The 18,693-nt window shown below is 36.6% G+C and overlaps 1 protein-coding gene across 3 annotated transcripts in view; it reads left to right on the top strand.

Moving 5' to 3' along the window:
• IKZF3 (IKAROS family zinc finger 3) overlaps positions 1–18,693 on the top strand; it is a 78,736-nt gene that overhangs the window by 57,786 nt on the left and 2,257 nt on the right. For all 3 annotated transcript variants that reach the window (XM_023502350.2, XM_023502351.2, XM_023502353.2), the window contains one exon: positions 7,050–7,166. In XM_023502350.2, coding sequence (XP_023358118.1) covers positions 7,050–7,166 — 117 coding nt within the window. The remainder of the gene's footprint in view (positions 1–7,049; positions 7,167–18,693) is intronic.

Here is an 18,693-nt window from a genome sequence, read left to right as displayed (position 1 = left end):
TGCAAATAGTTTATGCTTTTGTTACCCTTCCAAATCCCCCCCACCCAACTTCTTGCAACATTAACTCTCCAAATACCACCCAGGAACGGATTTCCTATGTCATCATTTAAACCCATTATCTAGTTCCCTTACTAACTTGCCAAACTGGTTGTCTGCCACTTGCATTACTGAGACATGATGACAAGTCTAGACTGTATAGACAGTTTAGTCCTGAGGTTAGTGCAAAACAGGATTAGGATCTAATAATATTTATGTTACCCCTCACCCACCCCATCAATTACCTAGATGATTCCTCCTATGTGTTCCAAGGTGATTTTTCTAGTTCAATAGCATTTTCTTTTCATATCAATGTGTAATCACTGGGAGTGGGGGAAAGTGTAGAATTCAGTAGTTGTAAAATATCTACAGGGCAACAGACTATTGTGAGTTAGAAATAAAAATGAGATTGAATACTATGTTTGTAGACAGAGTTTTAACCTTTGGTCAGTCTGTCTGTTGATAAACATAGCAAGAGTGAATGAGAGACTAAAGGAGAATCTGATTCCCACAATGTGCTGTTATATTCTGTAAGAAATTTAGAGATGAAATTGATTTGCTCTCTCTGTGTTTAAAGACCTTCCAACAAAGGAAGTTTATCACCTTCCAACTCATCTATAGGGGCTAAACTCTAAAGTTTTTTTTCTAATATCAAGCCTAAACTTGACTTTGCAACTCCGGACCTATTGCTTTCTTTCTTTTTTTCTTTTTGGAGTCAATAAGGCTTAAGTGACTTGACTAGGGTCATACAACTAGTAAGTGTCTGAGACTGAATTTGAACTCAGGTCCTCCTGACTCCAGATTCTCATTGCTTTCAGTACAAAAAGAACAAGTAGAATTCCCCTTCTGTGACAGTCTTTCATAGCCATGAACAGAACCATCACATCCTCTCAGTCTCCCCTCTCCCCATTCCCTCACCTTCCCTCACTCCTCTCTCCTACAGTCTGTTTCTTCACCCTGCTGTCAACTGACACTGACCCAGGTCCTTTCATTATTCTGGATAGTCTTCAGATTATCAACATCCTCCTTAAATGGTGGTGGCCCAAAATGAACAGGAGATAATGCAGAGGACATAAAAGGTCTCTCACCTTTTTATTCATCCAGGCTCTGACTCTCTTAATGGAGCCACAAGATCAGTTAGCATTTTTGCTTGCATATCACCGTGTTGACTCTCACTAAGCTTGATGCGTACTACAGCTCATAGATCTTTCTCAGAAGAAGCACTGTATGACCATGTCTCCCCTCCTGTGTGCTTGTGAATTTGATTCTTTCAGAGCCAAATGTAAGACTTTAGGTACATCCTTTGTGAATTTCATCCTATTAGACTAAAGCTAACATTCTATTCTCGTCTTTGGGGATTAATTAATATCTTCTTTTGGACTCCGACTCTTGTTATCCATTATGTTAGTTATACTTACCAACTTAGAGTTATCTATTAGCTATTGATTAGACAGCAACATTGACCTAGTGGGTCTAATTGAGAGTGACTTTGTTAAATTGTGACAATGATCATGCAAGGAGGCAGGCATCCTAAAGTAGTCTTGATCATAGGACTAAATAGACATATCTTTATAGATCACTCCTATATGTGAATGTGTGAATAGGTGAATGATTGGAGGAAAAATTAGCAAAATAGCAGTAACAGAGATTAAAGACAGAACTTCATACTGATTGCTTCCCATTTTACTATAAGTATCTGATGGAAAAATAATTAATGCTTTTATATAGATGAATCTTATAGATGGCTATTGCTGAACTAGAATTCAAATACTCCTAGTCAAAGGAGCTTCATTGACTTCTCTCACCCAGTCTAATTTAATTGAATTTGAATTTGAGGACTTAGTTCAAATTCCCTGAGTCTATACTCAGAATTGTTTCATATTTCAAAATATCTGTGATTTTTGTTGGGGTGTGTGTGTTCTCTCCATTGACACTGATCTCATCTCTCCATGGCTTGGTAGATATTCTTCTTGGGTTGCTATATTGCCACCAAAAAAAAATTCAGCCATTCCTTTGGCTAGTAGGCAGTTGTCTAAATAGTGAAGCTTTCTGCTTTTAGTTAACTAAAACCAAGTAGTTTAGTTTTAACTACACACAAGCAGTCCAATGCTAAAACTATAGAAAGTTTTCCCTTTTGTCCAAAAGTAGTATGTGTGAGATTTTACCCTTTACCTGAAAAGTATTTGACCCATTTATCCAATGGCAGTATCCTAATAATACAAATAAAATCACAACAGGTTAACAAGTATTTATTAAGTGCACTTACCAGGCACTATGTGCTAGGGGTTCAAAGAAAAACAAGCAAACAAAAAACACTAGGAACTCATGCTCTAATGAGGAAGATAGCATACAACCAACTATGAAGAAAGAAGCTATAGAAAGAATAAACTGGAGATCCTCTCAGAGGAATATTGGGAAAGGCTTCTTGTAAGAATAAACTGGAGATCCTCTCAGAGGAATATTGGGAAAGGCTTCTTGTAAGATATGGGATTTTAGCTTTGAGTTGAAGGAACGCAGATTGAAGGAACCAGGAGGAAGAGCTGAGAATGAAGAGCACTCCAAGCATGGAGAACATTCAGTGAAAATGTCCAGAGCTGGGAGGCAGGATGTCCAAGATGCTTAGGGATATGGATTGAGTAATTTATCAGGAGATTAGGTAACATTTGTTTAGAGCCCAGAGTTGTTTTGCTTAGGCTAGTTTGTTAAAACCTAGTCAATTTGGTCATTCTTCTTTGTCCCCAGACCCATTTTTCCCTTCACAAGCTATATTCATAGCCAGATACCATAGAATATGTAGCTTAACATGCTTTTTACTTAAACAGGTACCTCCTTGAGTCATAGTAAAGAATTGTCTAACATCAGCAAAATCGTCACACTGACTAGTTTTTATAGTCTGATGAAGAAATGACTGATCTGTAAAGCCCCATTACACCTGCAAAATTGCAAAGGAAAAAATGCTTAGTTTCATATTTTACATTCTTTCTTGTGAATTTTAACTGCATCAACCTAATCACATTTGACTACCTAGAAAAACAGTTCTAAAAGAGTCTGTGGATAGATTTTAGAAAGTTGATGAACTTAGACTGGGAAAATTGCATGTTTGTTTTCACTAATCTTTGGTTTCCTTTGTAATCCTATGTACTTTTGTTATTCACATACAATGTTTTCAGGAGAAGTCCATTAGACTTTTCCAGATACCCAAAGGCATTCGGGACACACAAAAAAGGCTGCTCTTGCTCTAGAATCTTCCCCACATGTTCACAGAATTTCAGAGTTGCAAGCACTTTCTCAGGCCATTTGATTCAGGAATCTTCCCCAATATCTCTGACAAGTGATCTCCTAGAGTCTACTTAAAGACTTCCACCAATATGGAACTCATCTCTCAAGTCCATCTCACATTGGGAAATTTTACCTTATAGAGAACTGAAATCTGCCTTTTAATACAGTTCCCACCTAATATTTCTAGGCTGAACAAAACAAATCTAATTCCTATTCTGTGTGACAGTTCGTCAAATGATTGAAGGTTTCTGTATTGTCTCTCCAGATAATCTCTTCTTTAGGCTAAACATTCCTAGTCCTTTTAACCCATCCTCATCCTATATATTGTACAGTATTTATCAGGTCTCCTCAGTGTCCTGATCACCATCTTCCAAACATGCCCTACCATGTTTATAGGCCCCCTAAAATCATCAAAATTTTAAAACATCAAGAACTGAACACAGTATGCCAGATGTTGTCTGACTAAGACACAGACAAATGAAGCTATAACCTCTTTTGTTTTGGAGAATGCTTCTATTAGGGAAGCTTAAGATCAAATTAGTAAAAAGAAAAGAAATTGGTTTATTTCACTTCTATAACATTTTTGATTCATTCAGCTGTTGCCTAGCTTCATCTCTATTCCCATCCACCCCTATCTTACACTTATGATCTTGTTTTGTTTTGTTAATCCACAGTCTCAAATATAAAGCTTTATATTTGCCTCTACAAAAATCTCATATTTTTTGATCCAATCCATCATTCTAAATATTTTTAGATTCCAATTCTGTTCATCAGAGTTTTATCTATCCCTCCAAACTGTATCATTTATAAAAATTTGATGTTAGATGTCATCTAAGCATTGAATACGAGAAGGTAAAGGACAGAGCACTGTGATCTTCCAATAGAGACATCCCTCCAAGTTGACAATAATCACCACTTTGGGAAGTCCATTCATTCAACCAGTTCTGATCTCAGTATATATATCTCTTCCTTGTCCATGATGATATGAGATTTTTTTGGTCCAATGCCTTGCTTAAATTCAGATCATAATATATTTGTGACATTCCCCTAGTATAGTGATTTTTAACCATTTTGATTAAAATTATTGAGAACCTCCTCATCAAGAGTTTTTGTTTATGTAAGTTATATTGATTGACATTTTCTTATTATAAATTAAAATGTCTTAATATGAAAATAACCGCTTGAAAAGGTCTCTGTATAGGAGAGTCCCTGCTCCACACTTTGAGAACTACCATTAATACAGTAACTCTGATCCAAAAAGGCAATGGAATTAGGCTGATAGGATTTGTTTTCTAGGAATCTGTGCTGGCTTATGGGGATCATCACTTCCTTTTCACTTATGGGAGAGGTGGTAGGGTTGTTTTTTTTTTCCTGGCCACCAGATGCATGTCTGTTTCAGGTACTAAAATGCTTAACTCTTAGACCGCCCCACTCCCTGCCCCCTGAGAATGTAGGGTTGGAGTATCTTCTTGTATAATAAACCCATCATACCATTAAGCCCTCAAACCAGCAGCCTTAGCAAACTCCACATCTCATAGCAACATAATATAGAAAAAATAATAATTTTCTCACATGATGCAAACTTTGTACCTATAACTGATATGAGGGGGGGAGCTGCTAATAGACATAAAGGATGCTAGGAACTGGAAGCATCTTTAAACTTATGTATTCCAACCCCTCATTTTATAGGTAAGAATCCATGGTGGCTAAATGGCTTGTCCAAGTTCGTGTCACTAATAAATGTTAGAGCCAAGGTTTGAACCCAGGTCTTCTGACGCCTAGCCCAGTGCTTCAAATTATACCCTTTCGATGGCACTTTAAGGATCACCTCTCAATTTTTTTCTTCCTTGGACTGATTGAAAATTATTTTCCTGAAATTCCTAAAATGTACCAAATCTGCTTGGGATAACATACAAATATTTGAATAGAAAACCATCTTTTTGAAGCAGCTCATGTTACTGCTTCACTTCAGGGCATAAACCTGAAGAGTTGGTGTGAAAGTGAACTGTTATTTCTGGAAATTGATTTCCAATCAAAAGATTCAGTGGCTGAATCAAGTATTATAATTCTGTAGATTAGATCTGAAAGGTTCATAATCTCATATAGTTAGAGGGGCCAACCAAGCCTTTCATTTTACAGCTAAGTGGTGCAGTGGATAAGAGTGCTGGATTTGGAATTAGAATAGCTGAATTCTATGGGGCAGATAAATGGTGAAGTGGATAGAATGTCAATCTTGAAGTCGGGAAAACTCATCATCACTCAATCAGTTTCCTCATCTATAAAAGGAGGTAGAGAAGGAAATGGCAAACCATTTTGATATCCTTACCAAGAAAACTCCAAATGACCAATCAAATACAACAGTACCTGACTTCAGATCCTGCCTCAGGTCTTTATTAGCCTTGTTACTCTGGGAAAGTCCCCCAGCCTCAGATTCACAAAACTGGGACTAACAATAGCAATTGTCCTTTACCCCCCAATTCTTTTGAGGAGAAAATGAGCTAACGTGTGTTAAGCATTTTGCAAACCTTAAAGAGCAATGTAAAAACTAAACTGAAATCAAGAGGCTAAGTGATTTTTCTTGGGACACACAGCTGGCAAGTATTTGAGGCAAGATTTGAACTCCAGTCTTACTGTGTCCAAGCCTCGAACTCTGTCCATTATAGCATATAACTACGTCATTCAATGGTTCATACACTGATCATCAACCAAAATCTGCTGTTAGAAAACAGTGGCAAAGTGTTTTTTAGCCGTGCCCAAGGCATTTTAACCATAACTGACATTTATTGCCCTGCAAAGAGAAAGGAACAGAGAGAAGCATGTTCAGTACATGCAAGTACATGCATACACACACACACACAAATATAAATAATTAAACAGATTTCTTGCTACTTTATATTTGCAATCCTATTTTTAAACAGTGTAACAAAGAGAACCCTTTATCCAGGGAACCACATTTTTTAACCCTCTGACAAGCTGTTAGATATTCCAGTCTGCAGGTGTCTCACATACACAGCATTATTCAGAATCAGAAAGAAAGCAGAGCAGTGAGTTAGAGAAGCTCCCTCTCCCTCTCCTTTTTCTCTGTCTCTGTCTCTCTGTCTGTCTGTCTCTCTGTGTGTGTCTCTCTCTCTGCCTGTGTCTCTCTGCCTCTGCCTTTATCTCTCTGTCTCTGTCTCTCTCTCTATCTCTGTGTCAGTCTCTTCCTTTGCCTTTCTCTTTCTCTTTCTTTGCCTGCCTGTCTGTGTGGCTCTGTCTCTCTCCCTGTCCTTTGTCTGTTTTTCTCTCTCTCTGCCTCTCTCTCTCTCTCTCTCTCTCTCTCTCTCTCTCTCTCTCTCTCTCTCTCTCTCTCTCTTTCTCTGCTTCTGTCTCTGTGTCTCTTTCTCTTTGAATATGTGTGTCTCTGTCTCTCTGACTCTCTATCTCTGTTTCTCTGTGTGTGTGTGTGTGTGTGTCTCCCTTTCTCAACCAACCACATCCAGGCTATTCATTTTATACTTCCTCATGCTAATGAAGGTCTTGGTTGGGGATGGGTCATTTTTTCCTACCTCACCCTAGACAGCTAGGTTTGTACATGGCTCTATGCTAGGCTTCCCTGACCACAGCAGGAACCCTCTGCAAGAGTCCAAACAATATTAGACAGGAAGCCACAACAACCAAGTGTGCATCAGACTTGTAAACGTTTCCCTCTTACCTATTTGTTTTTTTCCCTTCTTTCTTACATTTTCCCAAACCAGCCAGCGTGGAGGCAAGACATCTCAAAGCAGAGATGGGAACTGAAAGAGCTCTTGTGCTGGACAGATTAGCAACCAACGTGGCCAAAAGAAAAAGCTCGATGCCCCAGAAATTTATTGGTAAGAATACAAGCCCTTTGCCTGCTGCTGTTAACAGATCCATCTGAAGGAAATAACACAGAGTGCATGTTACACAAGGGCCATCTTGACCCAGTCTAGTTTAAAATAAGTAATTTGTTTCTCATTATATTATCTTCTTATTTCATCTAGCTTATTTTTTATTCTAAAAGGTCATTTTGCTGCATGGAGCAAATAAGATGAATTTGATTAACTAAAGAAATCAAATAAAGATTATGCAAGTATTTGGAATTCCTATTTAATAAATAGAATTTGCTTTTTATTTAAATATATATTATATATAGTTTCTTCCTTGTGTGACATGTATTGAACAGAAGATTTTTTTTACCTCCTTATTTTTATGCCGACAGCCTTTTTAAGACAGTGAGCCTTTTCATATGTTTTTCTACTTGAAGCTGTTTGATGCCCTAATCGATTTAATACTTTGAAAAATATTGGCCAGGCATTGAATTTGAAGAGAGAGCATCTAAGAAGCAAACATCTTAAATAACAAGATTTGATGGAAATGTTTTGTTTGCTGGAGTTAATCTTTATGTCATTGATTTTCACCTTATTAGGTGAAAATGTGCAAAATGAGATGACTAAAAAACAATTGTTTCTTAAAATGTTTCAACTGTTGAAGACCATCAGCATTTTGATAAATTTTCCCAGATGTTTGCATGCATATGACCATGATAATTAAAGGAGATTTATTTTTGTGAAGTGGACAGCTGAAATGAATGCATTAGGTTTACTTATAAATTGGTTTCAAGGCATTGATGTTGAACAAAAATAGTTATCCAAATCAAAATAGAGCTGCTTTGCCACACAGAATTTAGCAGCCCTGTCAGTCCTTTTATCACATCTGTTTATCTCTAATCTCAGCTCTATTTCTCTCCCTACCACCATCCCCTAATATCTTTTACAAAGATCAATTGCCTACCCTACTCTTGAACTGGGTGAAATTCAGCTTTAGTCTGAAGGTTTTTTTCCTGCATATATATGTTGTGATAAATTGATAAATTAAGAGAATCCATGTATCAAGGTTATCTAAATTTAGGCCTTTCTTTGGTTTTATTTCTTGTCAAATGATTTTCATAATACTGGACAGATTAAAAACAAATTGTGTTGGACTAATAAACAATATATTTTAATTTAGACTGATTAAGACCCTTCCTGATCCTTGGGGAAGGTGGTCAAACAATGAGACCTATATGGTTTAGGCACAGAATCATGATTCTGACAAATTTTATGAATGCATTCCCTTTGGAGGTGATATACATCTTTGTAGACTTGGAGTTTCTGAAACACACAAGGAAAACTTTTAATAGTTTGAAACGTTAGTATCAAAAAGTCATAGTTTTAGAGCTGGCAGGAACTTGGGAGACCCTGTAGTCTAATATCCCCATTTTACAGAAGAGGAACCTTCAACCCCATGTTTGTTTTGTATTTGCCCAGTGCAGCAGAGGCAAGACTCCAAACAAGATCTTGCAATTCCAAAGACAGCATTCTATTCTTCTTTATTCCAGATCCTAATAGCTAAGGGACACAGTGTATATATAAATTGTTGGGCCTGCTGTCAGGAAGAAGACCTAAATTAAAATCCAACCTCAGATGCTTATTAGCATTATGACCCTGGGCAAGTCACTTGGGCTGCCTCAATTTCCTCAACTATAAAATGGGAACAGTTAACCACACCAAACTCCCAGGGTTATTGTAAGGATCAAATGATAACATTTGTAAAAGTATACAGTTCGTAGAATATAGTAGGTGCTTGATAAATACTTCTTCTCTTCCCTTTCCTTCTTCCCTACTCTATTGTTTTCATTTATATATTTCTTTTAAGACTGGAAAGACCTTGACTATAAAGTCTTTGGTTAATATTTGAACTTGGAGAAAGGGTTAATTTAATCAAAAGGGCTGAAGGTGATAGAATAAAAAGGGGTGGAAGAAAATCGATGTCTTTAAAATACTTAATGTTAAGCCAATAATGGGTAATGCATTTTTACTTGAAGAAACTGAAATAAGAGACCAATATTATATATAATATATAATAACCAATATATAATATATTATTATATAATCAACATTATATATTTATTATTAATATATTTATATATACAATCATGTGTGTTTAATATAATAAGTTACATTATCTAATTTTAATATAATAATATATGATTGATTAATTATGGCCACTATCTTAAGCCTATTTGGGGCTATAGTTTTAGGTAACATATTTCAGATATAATTCAATTTAGTTTGGATCTCGACTGCTTCTTGCTATTTGTGGCCATAGGATCTCAATATTTTATCCCCAATCTAGTGTCAAGTACTTTGGAGCAGAAGTTTGAAAGGAACACTCCTCAGTGCTTCCTGAATCAGATTAAATGTAACTGGAAAATATTTAACAAAATAAATAAAAATACAATGAAACATAGGTAGCATTTTCAAACCAATATGCACCCATAGGGATTAGTGGCACCCATCTTTGAGTTTGACTCCACCTCTCTAGACTTCATAGATGGTGATTTCCCCATATCATCTGAGTCATTAGGCAGCAGCCCCAGTTATATCTGACAGGTAATTTGAACTGAGGTGGCAACTTCAGGACTTCTTGTCCCTATATAATAACTGGGAATTGCTCAACAGAAAGCATGAATGGGAGACATAACAAAAGAGACTCTGAACCAACCAGGGCTGCTGTCATTTTGTGTTTACTTTGTCCATATTTGGTACTTAAACTTTATTTTTCTCTAAGTTATAAAACTATGATAGGATGATTAAAAATAATGATGACATGCAACTTTATTTATTTAAGTTTCTTTATGGGAAGTACCAGCGTGCATTATGGGAAAACTCTGTTTCTGACACTTATTAGCTGATTGACTTTGGGCAAGAAAATAACATTCCTGAGCCTTGATTTCTTCATCTGTAAAATCAAGAATGATATGAATGATTTATTTCATAGAGTAGTTATGAAGAAAGTACTCTGTGAGCCATAACACTCTTAATTATTCTCATTAATAATATTAATTATCATTACTTTAGAGATTCCTGGTTTCATTAGAATAGACACTCCTTCCACCAATGTACTTTATACACAATATCGTTTATACCTGAGGAGACTACCTTCATGATGGCTTGAAAATTCCTTACTAACCTAGTCAATTTTGTGTTGTTATTAATCAAAAATAATTAAACAATATAAATCATATGTCACCAAGCTATGCATGTGATGCCTGATTAAATTGGTACCATTTTGGCTGCAGCCACAATACCTCTCTCTCAATACTCTGTAACTAGAAGCAGAGAATTTGCAGGAAAAAAATAGGACTAGGCAAATATTGGTATGTTTTACTCAAGATAGTACCACTATCCAAATTAAGCACTAAGCCAACCTTCCAACATTTACTTACACCCTTCATTCTTAGTTTAATTATTTCTTCCTCAGCCAGTTCAAATTTTTAGTGCTTTCTGTGTGCCAGATATTGTGCCAAATATACAAAGAAAGACAAAAGGCTGTCCTTGCCATCATAGAACTTACAATCTAATGGGGGAGACAACGTGTAAGCAACTATATACAAACAGATTTTGGACAGGTAAATTCAACATAATTTACAAAAGGATTAAGCTGATTGAGAAAGACAGGAGATAGGATTTTAGCTGGGACTTGAAAGAAACCAGAGAAGCAGGGGGTACAGGAAGGGAGGGGAAGAAATTTCCAAATGGGGATGCAGCAAGTAAAATATAATTGGAATATAGAGTGTCTTGTTCAAGAAACAGCAAGGAGGTTATCGTCATTAGATCTGAGAGTAAGTGAGGGTGGGATGTATAATAAGACTGGGAAAAAATGGGGAGGGAGGATCGCAGGAAGAATTCTTTTTCTGACTGTTTAAAGAATTAGAATATGGTTTTCTGAAGACATAAGCTCCCTGGGATATGGGTAAGGTGTGAAAAAAGAATGAGTCATTCCCATTAATACCTGAATTGAATTACAGACCAATCTTGGCTTTTCTGACCTCTTGAACTATAAAGGCAAAGGTCAAAATGTGCCATCAGGGCAGCCTTTTGTACCAACACATTGGTTAGCACACCCAATTTGGGCACTATTTTCCATATGCTGCAAATGAAAAGCCTTGATTAAAGCTGAGAAGCCTAGTCACGCAGAAATTGCTTTTGTTGGGGAATAAGACTATAAACACAAACTGCTAGTGAGAGAAGAAAAATAAAATCCATCTTATTGATTTTCCAGGAAATTCTCTGTCAAATAGGAAATAACATGATATATATGCTCACCAGCTAATATCCTTATATCATTGAAATAAACTTTTCTTAGCTATTTTTATGATGTTACTTTTGATAGCACAAATCTTTATTTTTTGTTTCTCAGTGTCTTAGTTTACTGCCAGAACTTTATTTGGCTCAAATTCTAACAAACACATCATTGAAGCACTCACTCAAAATCAACGCATCGATTCCCCATTTGGGGGAAGAAGAGGGAAAAATGACAATTACTTCTCTGGATTTTCTTTCTTCCTCAAAACAAACCTGTAGTTTAGAATAACACTCCAGTTTTTCCTGCTTTTGAATTTGATTTATTCCTCATATTAAAAGATTTTTTTCTTCGTTGATAACACACATACATATACAAAAATCTCTCACCCACTGTAAGAGTGTTAGTGAAATTCTGACACTTCAGAATAATGCACCACCAACTCTCTCTGTGAAGTTAATAAGAAACTGCTTTCTTTGCCTAAAAAAACTGTAGGAAGCAGTTTCACTACCTGTTTCTAAGGGTGAAAACTGCCTATCTCTCTCCCTTCTCAGAGGCCTAAAGGACCCCTGGCCTCTAAGTTTCACTAATTTAAGTTGTTTTGTGCATGTGGCCAATTTGGGGTCAAATAAAAAACTTGACAGTAAAAAATGGGGGGAGAAAAGCTTCTTGGGTGGGAAGGTGGGGTGTGTGTGTGTGTGTGTGTGTGTGTGTGTGTGTGTGCACCTGTGCATGAAGTAGCATCTAGCTCTAAAGTTTGAGCCAGTCAATAATAGCTGATTTATTTATTATTTATTAAATACTTATTAACTATCAAATATGTTACAGGCACTATGCTAAGCATAAAGAATATAAAAAGGGGGTAAAAGACAGTCCTTGCACTTGAGGAGATCACAGTCTAGTAGAAAAAGAAACTATAATGACCAGAACTATTTCTCTCTGCTGTCTCCTGGCCAATGCCAGGAACAAATGGCACCTACTTTTACAGAGGTCAAATTCTTTTGCCACCGAAAAAACCCCACTGTGACCCTTAAGCAGTTTCTCTTGTTGCAGTCCCCTATCCTCCTTACAATTCTATTCCCTTCTCTCTTTTCTTCCAATGGAAAATCAGAGACAGGGGATTTTTACTCACACTTAGCCTGAGACCACATCCATATTGAGACACTTTTTCTTTTTTCCTCCTTTTTTTTGCCCAATAAACAAAAAGTTTACTCAAGGTCTGATAGGAGATAAAGAAACCAAGAGGTATAGTTTGATATCCTGACTACTCATGGAGACCTATCTGGTAATAGCAAAACCAGCAAATCAGAAATTATTTTTTAATGTCTAGCAGTATGCCCTGCATTGTGCTAACTACAGTGAGAGAGATGGGAGTAGAGACAAAAAAAAAAAAAAAAAAAAAAAAAAAAAAAAATTAGTCCCTGCCCTCAAGATGTTTACAGACAAAGGAGGAAACAACATGCAAATAACTACGTATAAACAAGATATATACAAGGTAAATTGGAGATAGTCAGCAGAGGAAAGGGAGACAGAAAAAGTTGTTCTTTTGGGTTTTTTGTTTGTTTTTTTTTTTTGCAGGTGAGATAAGGGAGAGAATTCCAGGTATGAGAGATAACTAATGAAAAAGCAAAATCAAGTATTTGTTAAACACTTATTATGTTCAGACACTGTACTAAGCTCTAGAGATGCAAAGGAGGCCAAAATAGTCCCTGTTCTAAGTTCACATTCTAATAAAAATATCTATTGGAATTTATGAAGAAGTAGCAACTTTCCTTCCAAACAGTAAAGATTGTCTGAAAATATTCTATTGTTTTATCTATCCTGGTGACAAAATTGCTAGAATAAGTGTTCAGGGGAATTTGCAGAATACCTGGCTCTAGAGATATTCAAGAAAAGAATAGATTAGCAGTCATGAGCTTTTGCTGTATTATTTCTATGTCTTTTGTCTTCTTTGGGCATTTTGTGCCATTTAGATGGCACTTATGTCCTTTCTCCCCTATTAATTTATAAGTTCCTTAGAGGTAAAAACCAATTTAATTAATTTTATATCCCCCATGGCATTGAGCATAATGCCTGACACATAGCAGGTGCTCAGTATATATTATATGATTGTATTGGCCTAAAATGGAACGTGGACCAGGTGCTACCAACATACCCCTTACCCTAATTCTTCTGAGAAGTTCTTCCAGCTGCCCTTGCCACAAGAGACTATATTTGATGCTTCTCCTTTACTAGAATCAAAGACTAGCATGAGTCTATATCTTTCCCTCTTTCCCTCTTTCCCTCCCCCACCAAGAATTGTAAATCATTGTGTGTCCTGTTGATATTTTTATCTTCCCCAACATGTAGCTGTAGACACTGTTTGGTGAATGAATTAGATCGTGAATTTGACTGAGCAGCACCACTTCCCTATCACCAGCCCCAAACATCAATCAATCAAAAATGCTTATTAAGGGTCTGTTTTGTGCAAAGTGCTAATGAAGTGTGAAAATGATACAAAAATGTATGAAAAGCAAAAAAAAAAAAAAAAGAAGGGATCAAACTATGGCGGCCTTCTAAGCATTTGTATGTTATGAACCTCTTTGGCAGTCTGGTGAAACTTATAGGCTCCTTCTCAGAATCATTTTTAAAATAATTGAAGGAAATGCTAAATTTAATTTGGAGGTTAGTGAAAATAAAGATGGAATTTCCCCCCATCCAAGTTCACAGGATCCCCTGAAATCTATCCAGAGACACTTCTTCTGGATGATTTAATCACTTTCCTGAAGTTTGGGGGTCAAAAGCAAGTGGTAAAAATCAGGCTAACGTTACGTTCTCTCATTCTATTAACTAAAGATTCTAAAAAATTGATCAAATCTTACTCATCTTTTCAGTAGATTTCCTTATTGCCATCATGATTACAGACTGATTTTTTTGAGTTCCTTCCCAGCACTTTTATACAATGATACCTAAGATTTGTTCACATCTTGTGAAGATGTTAACAGGCTCATGCCCACACTACCCAACAGTTTTAGAACAGGAAATGAAGAATATTGTATCTGGGGGCAAATGACGCAGATTGGGGTTTGGCTTAGGGACTAGGGATTGACACCCTTGAAAACAGATGTTCTTAAGCTGAGGTACATGATCTTGGTGGTTGTTACTGTTATGAACATTTTGGTAATGATATTTCAGTATAATGCATTTCCCTTGCAATTTTATTCATTTAAAAACATTAACTTGAGAAGGGGTCTCTTAAATTGTACCGGGTTGCCAAAGAGGCTCAAAAGGTTAACAACTATTAAAGGCAGGATTAGTAAAATTCTTTTGGTCCCCACTTTCCTTCTGGAGAAAATCCAGAGACTTTGGGATAACTTTCTTCCAGGACTTCTTCACTCAGAATTCTCATCCTGGTTCTGCCTTTTCCCTGCTATACATTCTTGAGCAAGTCAGTTCTTCTTTATGGCCTCAGTTCCTTGCTCCATAAAATGAGAGGTATTCACTATCATTCCTGCCTTCTTTAAATCTACAACCCTATTATCTCATTTAGTCCTCAGCTCCTGATCTTAATGTGTGATTTGGGGTAATTCTCTCTGGGTCTAAGTTTTCCTAAACTGTAAAATGAGGGTATTGTACTTGATCAAAGTTTCTTAATCTGGAGTGAGTGAACTTAAAAAAAAATTTTTTTTGATAGCGGTATTTCAATATAATTGGTTTCTATGGCAGTCCTATGTGTTTTACTTTTTTCACTTAAAAGAATTATTCTGGAAAAGGGCCCACAAACTTCACTAGACTTCCCAAATGACACAAAAATAGTAAAGAACCCCAACTTTTTTTCTGAGGCAATTGGGGTTAAGTGACTTGCCCAGGGTCACACAGCCAGGACGTGTTAAGTGTCTGAAATCAATTTTGAACTCGGGTCCTCCTGACTTTGGGGCTGGCGCTCTATCCACTGCACCAATTAGCTGCGCCAAGAACCCCAACTTTTAAAGAATGACAGGAAAGAGAGAAGATGGCCAAAGACAATTCATCAAATGAGTTGGACTAGATAATTTTTCCCTTTTTCTGAGGTCCCTCCCAACCCCAAATCCTGTGAATTCCCACAAATTGTGTCACAGTTTTGTTGTCATGTAAAAATGACTAATATTCTAAATATGGAACTTTGTAGAGAGAACAGGTAGCCTGACCAAGCCTGTTCCTTAGATGTTGTATTTTCATTGGCTAAGAACCTCTGCTTCAGCCTGGAGCTGTTATTATGAATCATTCAAGAGATGTGAGGTGATTCTGACTTGAAGCCGGACTATAGGTCCAGTGTGGGTTTGGAAGCAGTTATATTTTTGTGGTTTGACTAACCCTTTTTTTTTAAATGAGTGTGTCACTAGAGAAACGTGAGCTCTTGGCTTTTCGATTACTGTAGCTCACCCTGGTGAGTTTCATACACATTGAGTCATCATCTCTACAGGTGACTGATAGACATCTGTGCTGTTTAAGTTACCGTAACTCAGAGATGAGGGGATTTGATCAGTGTAAGTTGCTTGCACGTGAAGGTGTGAGGTTCTTCTATCTTCTTAACAATGAACAATGGTTGTTTCTTTAACCACAGAATTCAGTTACTTATTTCCACTCATCCAAAAGTTTTCGTTTTCTTTTTTTCCTCTTAGTGTTTTGCCTCTCACAACTTTTAGCACTCAGCTGTTTTCTAGCAATGTACTACTTACTGCAGGTGCTAAACTTAAGCCTAGTTAAGTGAAATAAGCTAATGAGAGAAAAGATTAAGACCCAGAATTAGTGGAATGTTTTCATGCGGGGCGGGGGACTGTCCTGGACCTCCTTCCTTCCATGAAGATTCTGAGAAGACCCTGTCAAGAGGCTAAATTAATTAGAGCAGGTGGGGTGGAGCTCTAAAAGTTACATTAAGCTTCATCATTTAGGTACCACTCTCAAGGGGTTGTTTGGGAAGTCTAAAGCTTTGGGGGACTGTATTTTTTTTCCAGACTGAAATCTCAACACAGCAGCATTCAGAAATATATTCTTAGAAGTGGAACATTAGAGCCCATGGTGAAATTGCCTATGGTCTATTTTCCATTAAGGCTGATTATTGAGCAAAGAAGAAGTCTGATTTGCTGCTTATTTTATTCTCTCCTCAGTTTTGGTCTTGGAACAATCGCTTTGGCTTATCGGTGTTAGGGACCATGGAAGTGGATGCGTCCATTTTGCTGATCTGTCTGTCAAATCCTTTCTGTTTACTGTCACTTTCTAAAATACCATTTTTCAACACATGCTTCCTTTTATCACATATAGGGGATCTCTTTTGGATCTAAGCCAAACTCGGCCTGGCATCCATGGTCCTCCATTAACCAGTTCTACTGTACCCATCCAACCTTAGTTCTCACTTCTGCCTAACATTGCCATTAATTTTTTTCCATATACATCTTGCTTCTTTTTCCCTATGTGTTTTCACTTAATCTAGTCCCTGATTTTATCTCTCTCTGGTACTTTAAATTCCATTCATAGCCCATCTCACCTTACTTCTTTCAAGAAGATTTCCCTGACTAAACCCAAAATTACTTTTTGTTTCCAAGCATTTCAGTCTGTGTTATACAGCCACACATTTTGTCTTGTTATTTTCCTACAATTATTTCACTTAGTTTTTCATTCTTTTTTCAATTATATTGTAGGCTCCTAAAGGTTCAGAGACCATACATATCACTTATTTTTATACCTCCAAAAGTACTAAAAAAAAAAAAAAAAAAAAAAAAAACCCAGTAAAGAATTCAACAAACGATGGCTGAAGTTGTTAATGAAACTTAAAAGATGTCATTGTTCTATATTTATTAAAATTAAGGAATGCTTTATAGAAGTTGCAGTGACATGATTTGACATCATAGTTCTATGTAAAAGGGGCAATTAAGTATTGCAATGGATAGAGCACTGGCCAGTGTTAGGAGTCAGGAACACCTGAGCTCAAATCCAGCCTTAGATACTTGACACTTCCTAGCTGTATAACCCTAAGCAAGATACTTAACCCGGATTGTCTCACCAAAATAATAAGTAATAGTAGTATTATATGTAAAAAATACAAAGTCTATAAAAGATGAATGAGATGTGATATTTTAGAGCTTATAAAATTATGGAATGAGAAAAACAATGTCAAAGGTTTGGGGGCCATCTCTGCCAAAATTGCTTAACGAGTCCTTCATAATCTCTCCTTTGTTCCTCTGCTACTCACCCATAAATTAATTTGCCACCACTACTAACTATCCCAGTCTGCCCTGTGGCCTGGAAGCCTCTGCTTTCTGACATACAACACCTACACATCCAGAGGAGGCTAGGGCAAGCTTTCAGAATTGCTCATCAGTCCTAGATGAGAAATAGGAAGGGGAAACTGTAAGAAGAGTGTTTCAGTTAAAGGCAAGACAAGTCCTAATAAACACTCCTGTATTGATCATGGACTCATTATTTAGTTGCATAATGAGAAAACATTTTCTGAAAGAACTTTTGACTGTAGCTGCTCTTATTCTCCCTTTCCCACTTATGGTCTCAGTCAGATGATTGAGTATAATTGAGCAGTGTAAAATTGATGGTTTTTAAAAATTAAAAAAATAACTTTAATATATTTTTGGTTAATAAGCATTTATTTTTCTCTCCTTCCTATTTCATCTCCCATATTAAAACCTCAAAACAAATTCCTGTCCAAAAATGTATTTCTAATTCTGCCTCTTGAATCCATCCCCTCTCTGTCAGGAGGTAGATAGCAAAGATCATAATCAGTCCCTTGGAATCATGATTGGTCATTGCAGTGTTCAGAGTCCTAAGATATTTGTCTTTGCAATATTTTGTGTATATATGTGTGTGTATAAGTATATATGTGGGGGGTAATGTGTGTCTTTGTGTTTATATGTGCGTGTATGTTTATTTTTTTTCTCTTGTCTTCTTGGATTTTTGTGAAATTCAATCCTTTCCATTACTTCTTACAACACTGTAATGATATTCCTTTATTTTTTTATGCCATAATTTGTTCAGCCATTCAAAAATTGATGGGTACTTCCTTAGTTTCCAATTCTTTGATACTACGAAAAGAGTTACTATAAATATTTCTATACAAATGAGTCCTTTCCCTTTCTTTGATCTCCTTGTGAGAGGTACTTTCACCAACTGAACATTACTATCCACTGCAACACTTCTGTCCTGAGCTGACTAAAATTGTTAGCAGAAAACGAGAGGCAAAGGGTTGCCAGTATTTGGGGGAGAGGGGGAGAATGGACATGATAGGAG

This window comes from Sarcophilus harrisii, chromosome 4, assembly GCF_902635505.1.
Source record: "Sarcophilus harrisii chromosome 4, mSarHar1.11, whole genome shotgun sequence".
Taxonomy (NCBI): domain Eukaryota; kingdom Metazoa; phylum Chordata; class Mammalia; order Dasyuromorphia; family Dasyuridae; genus Sarcophilus; species Sarcophilus harrisii.
The sequence above is the reverse complement of the archived record's forward strand: the minus strand, read 5'-3'. Positions and strand labels throughout refer to the sequence as shown.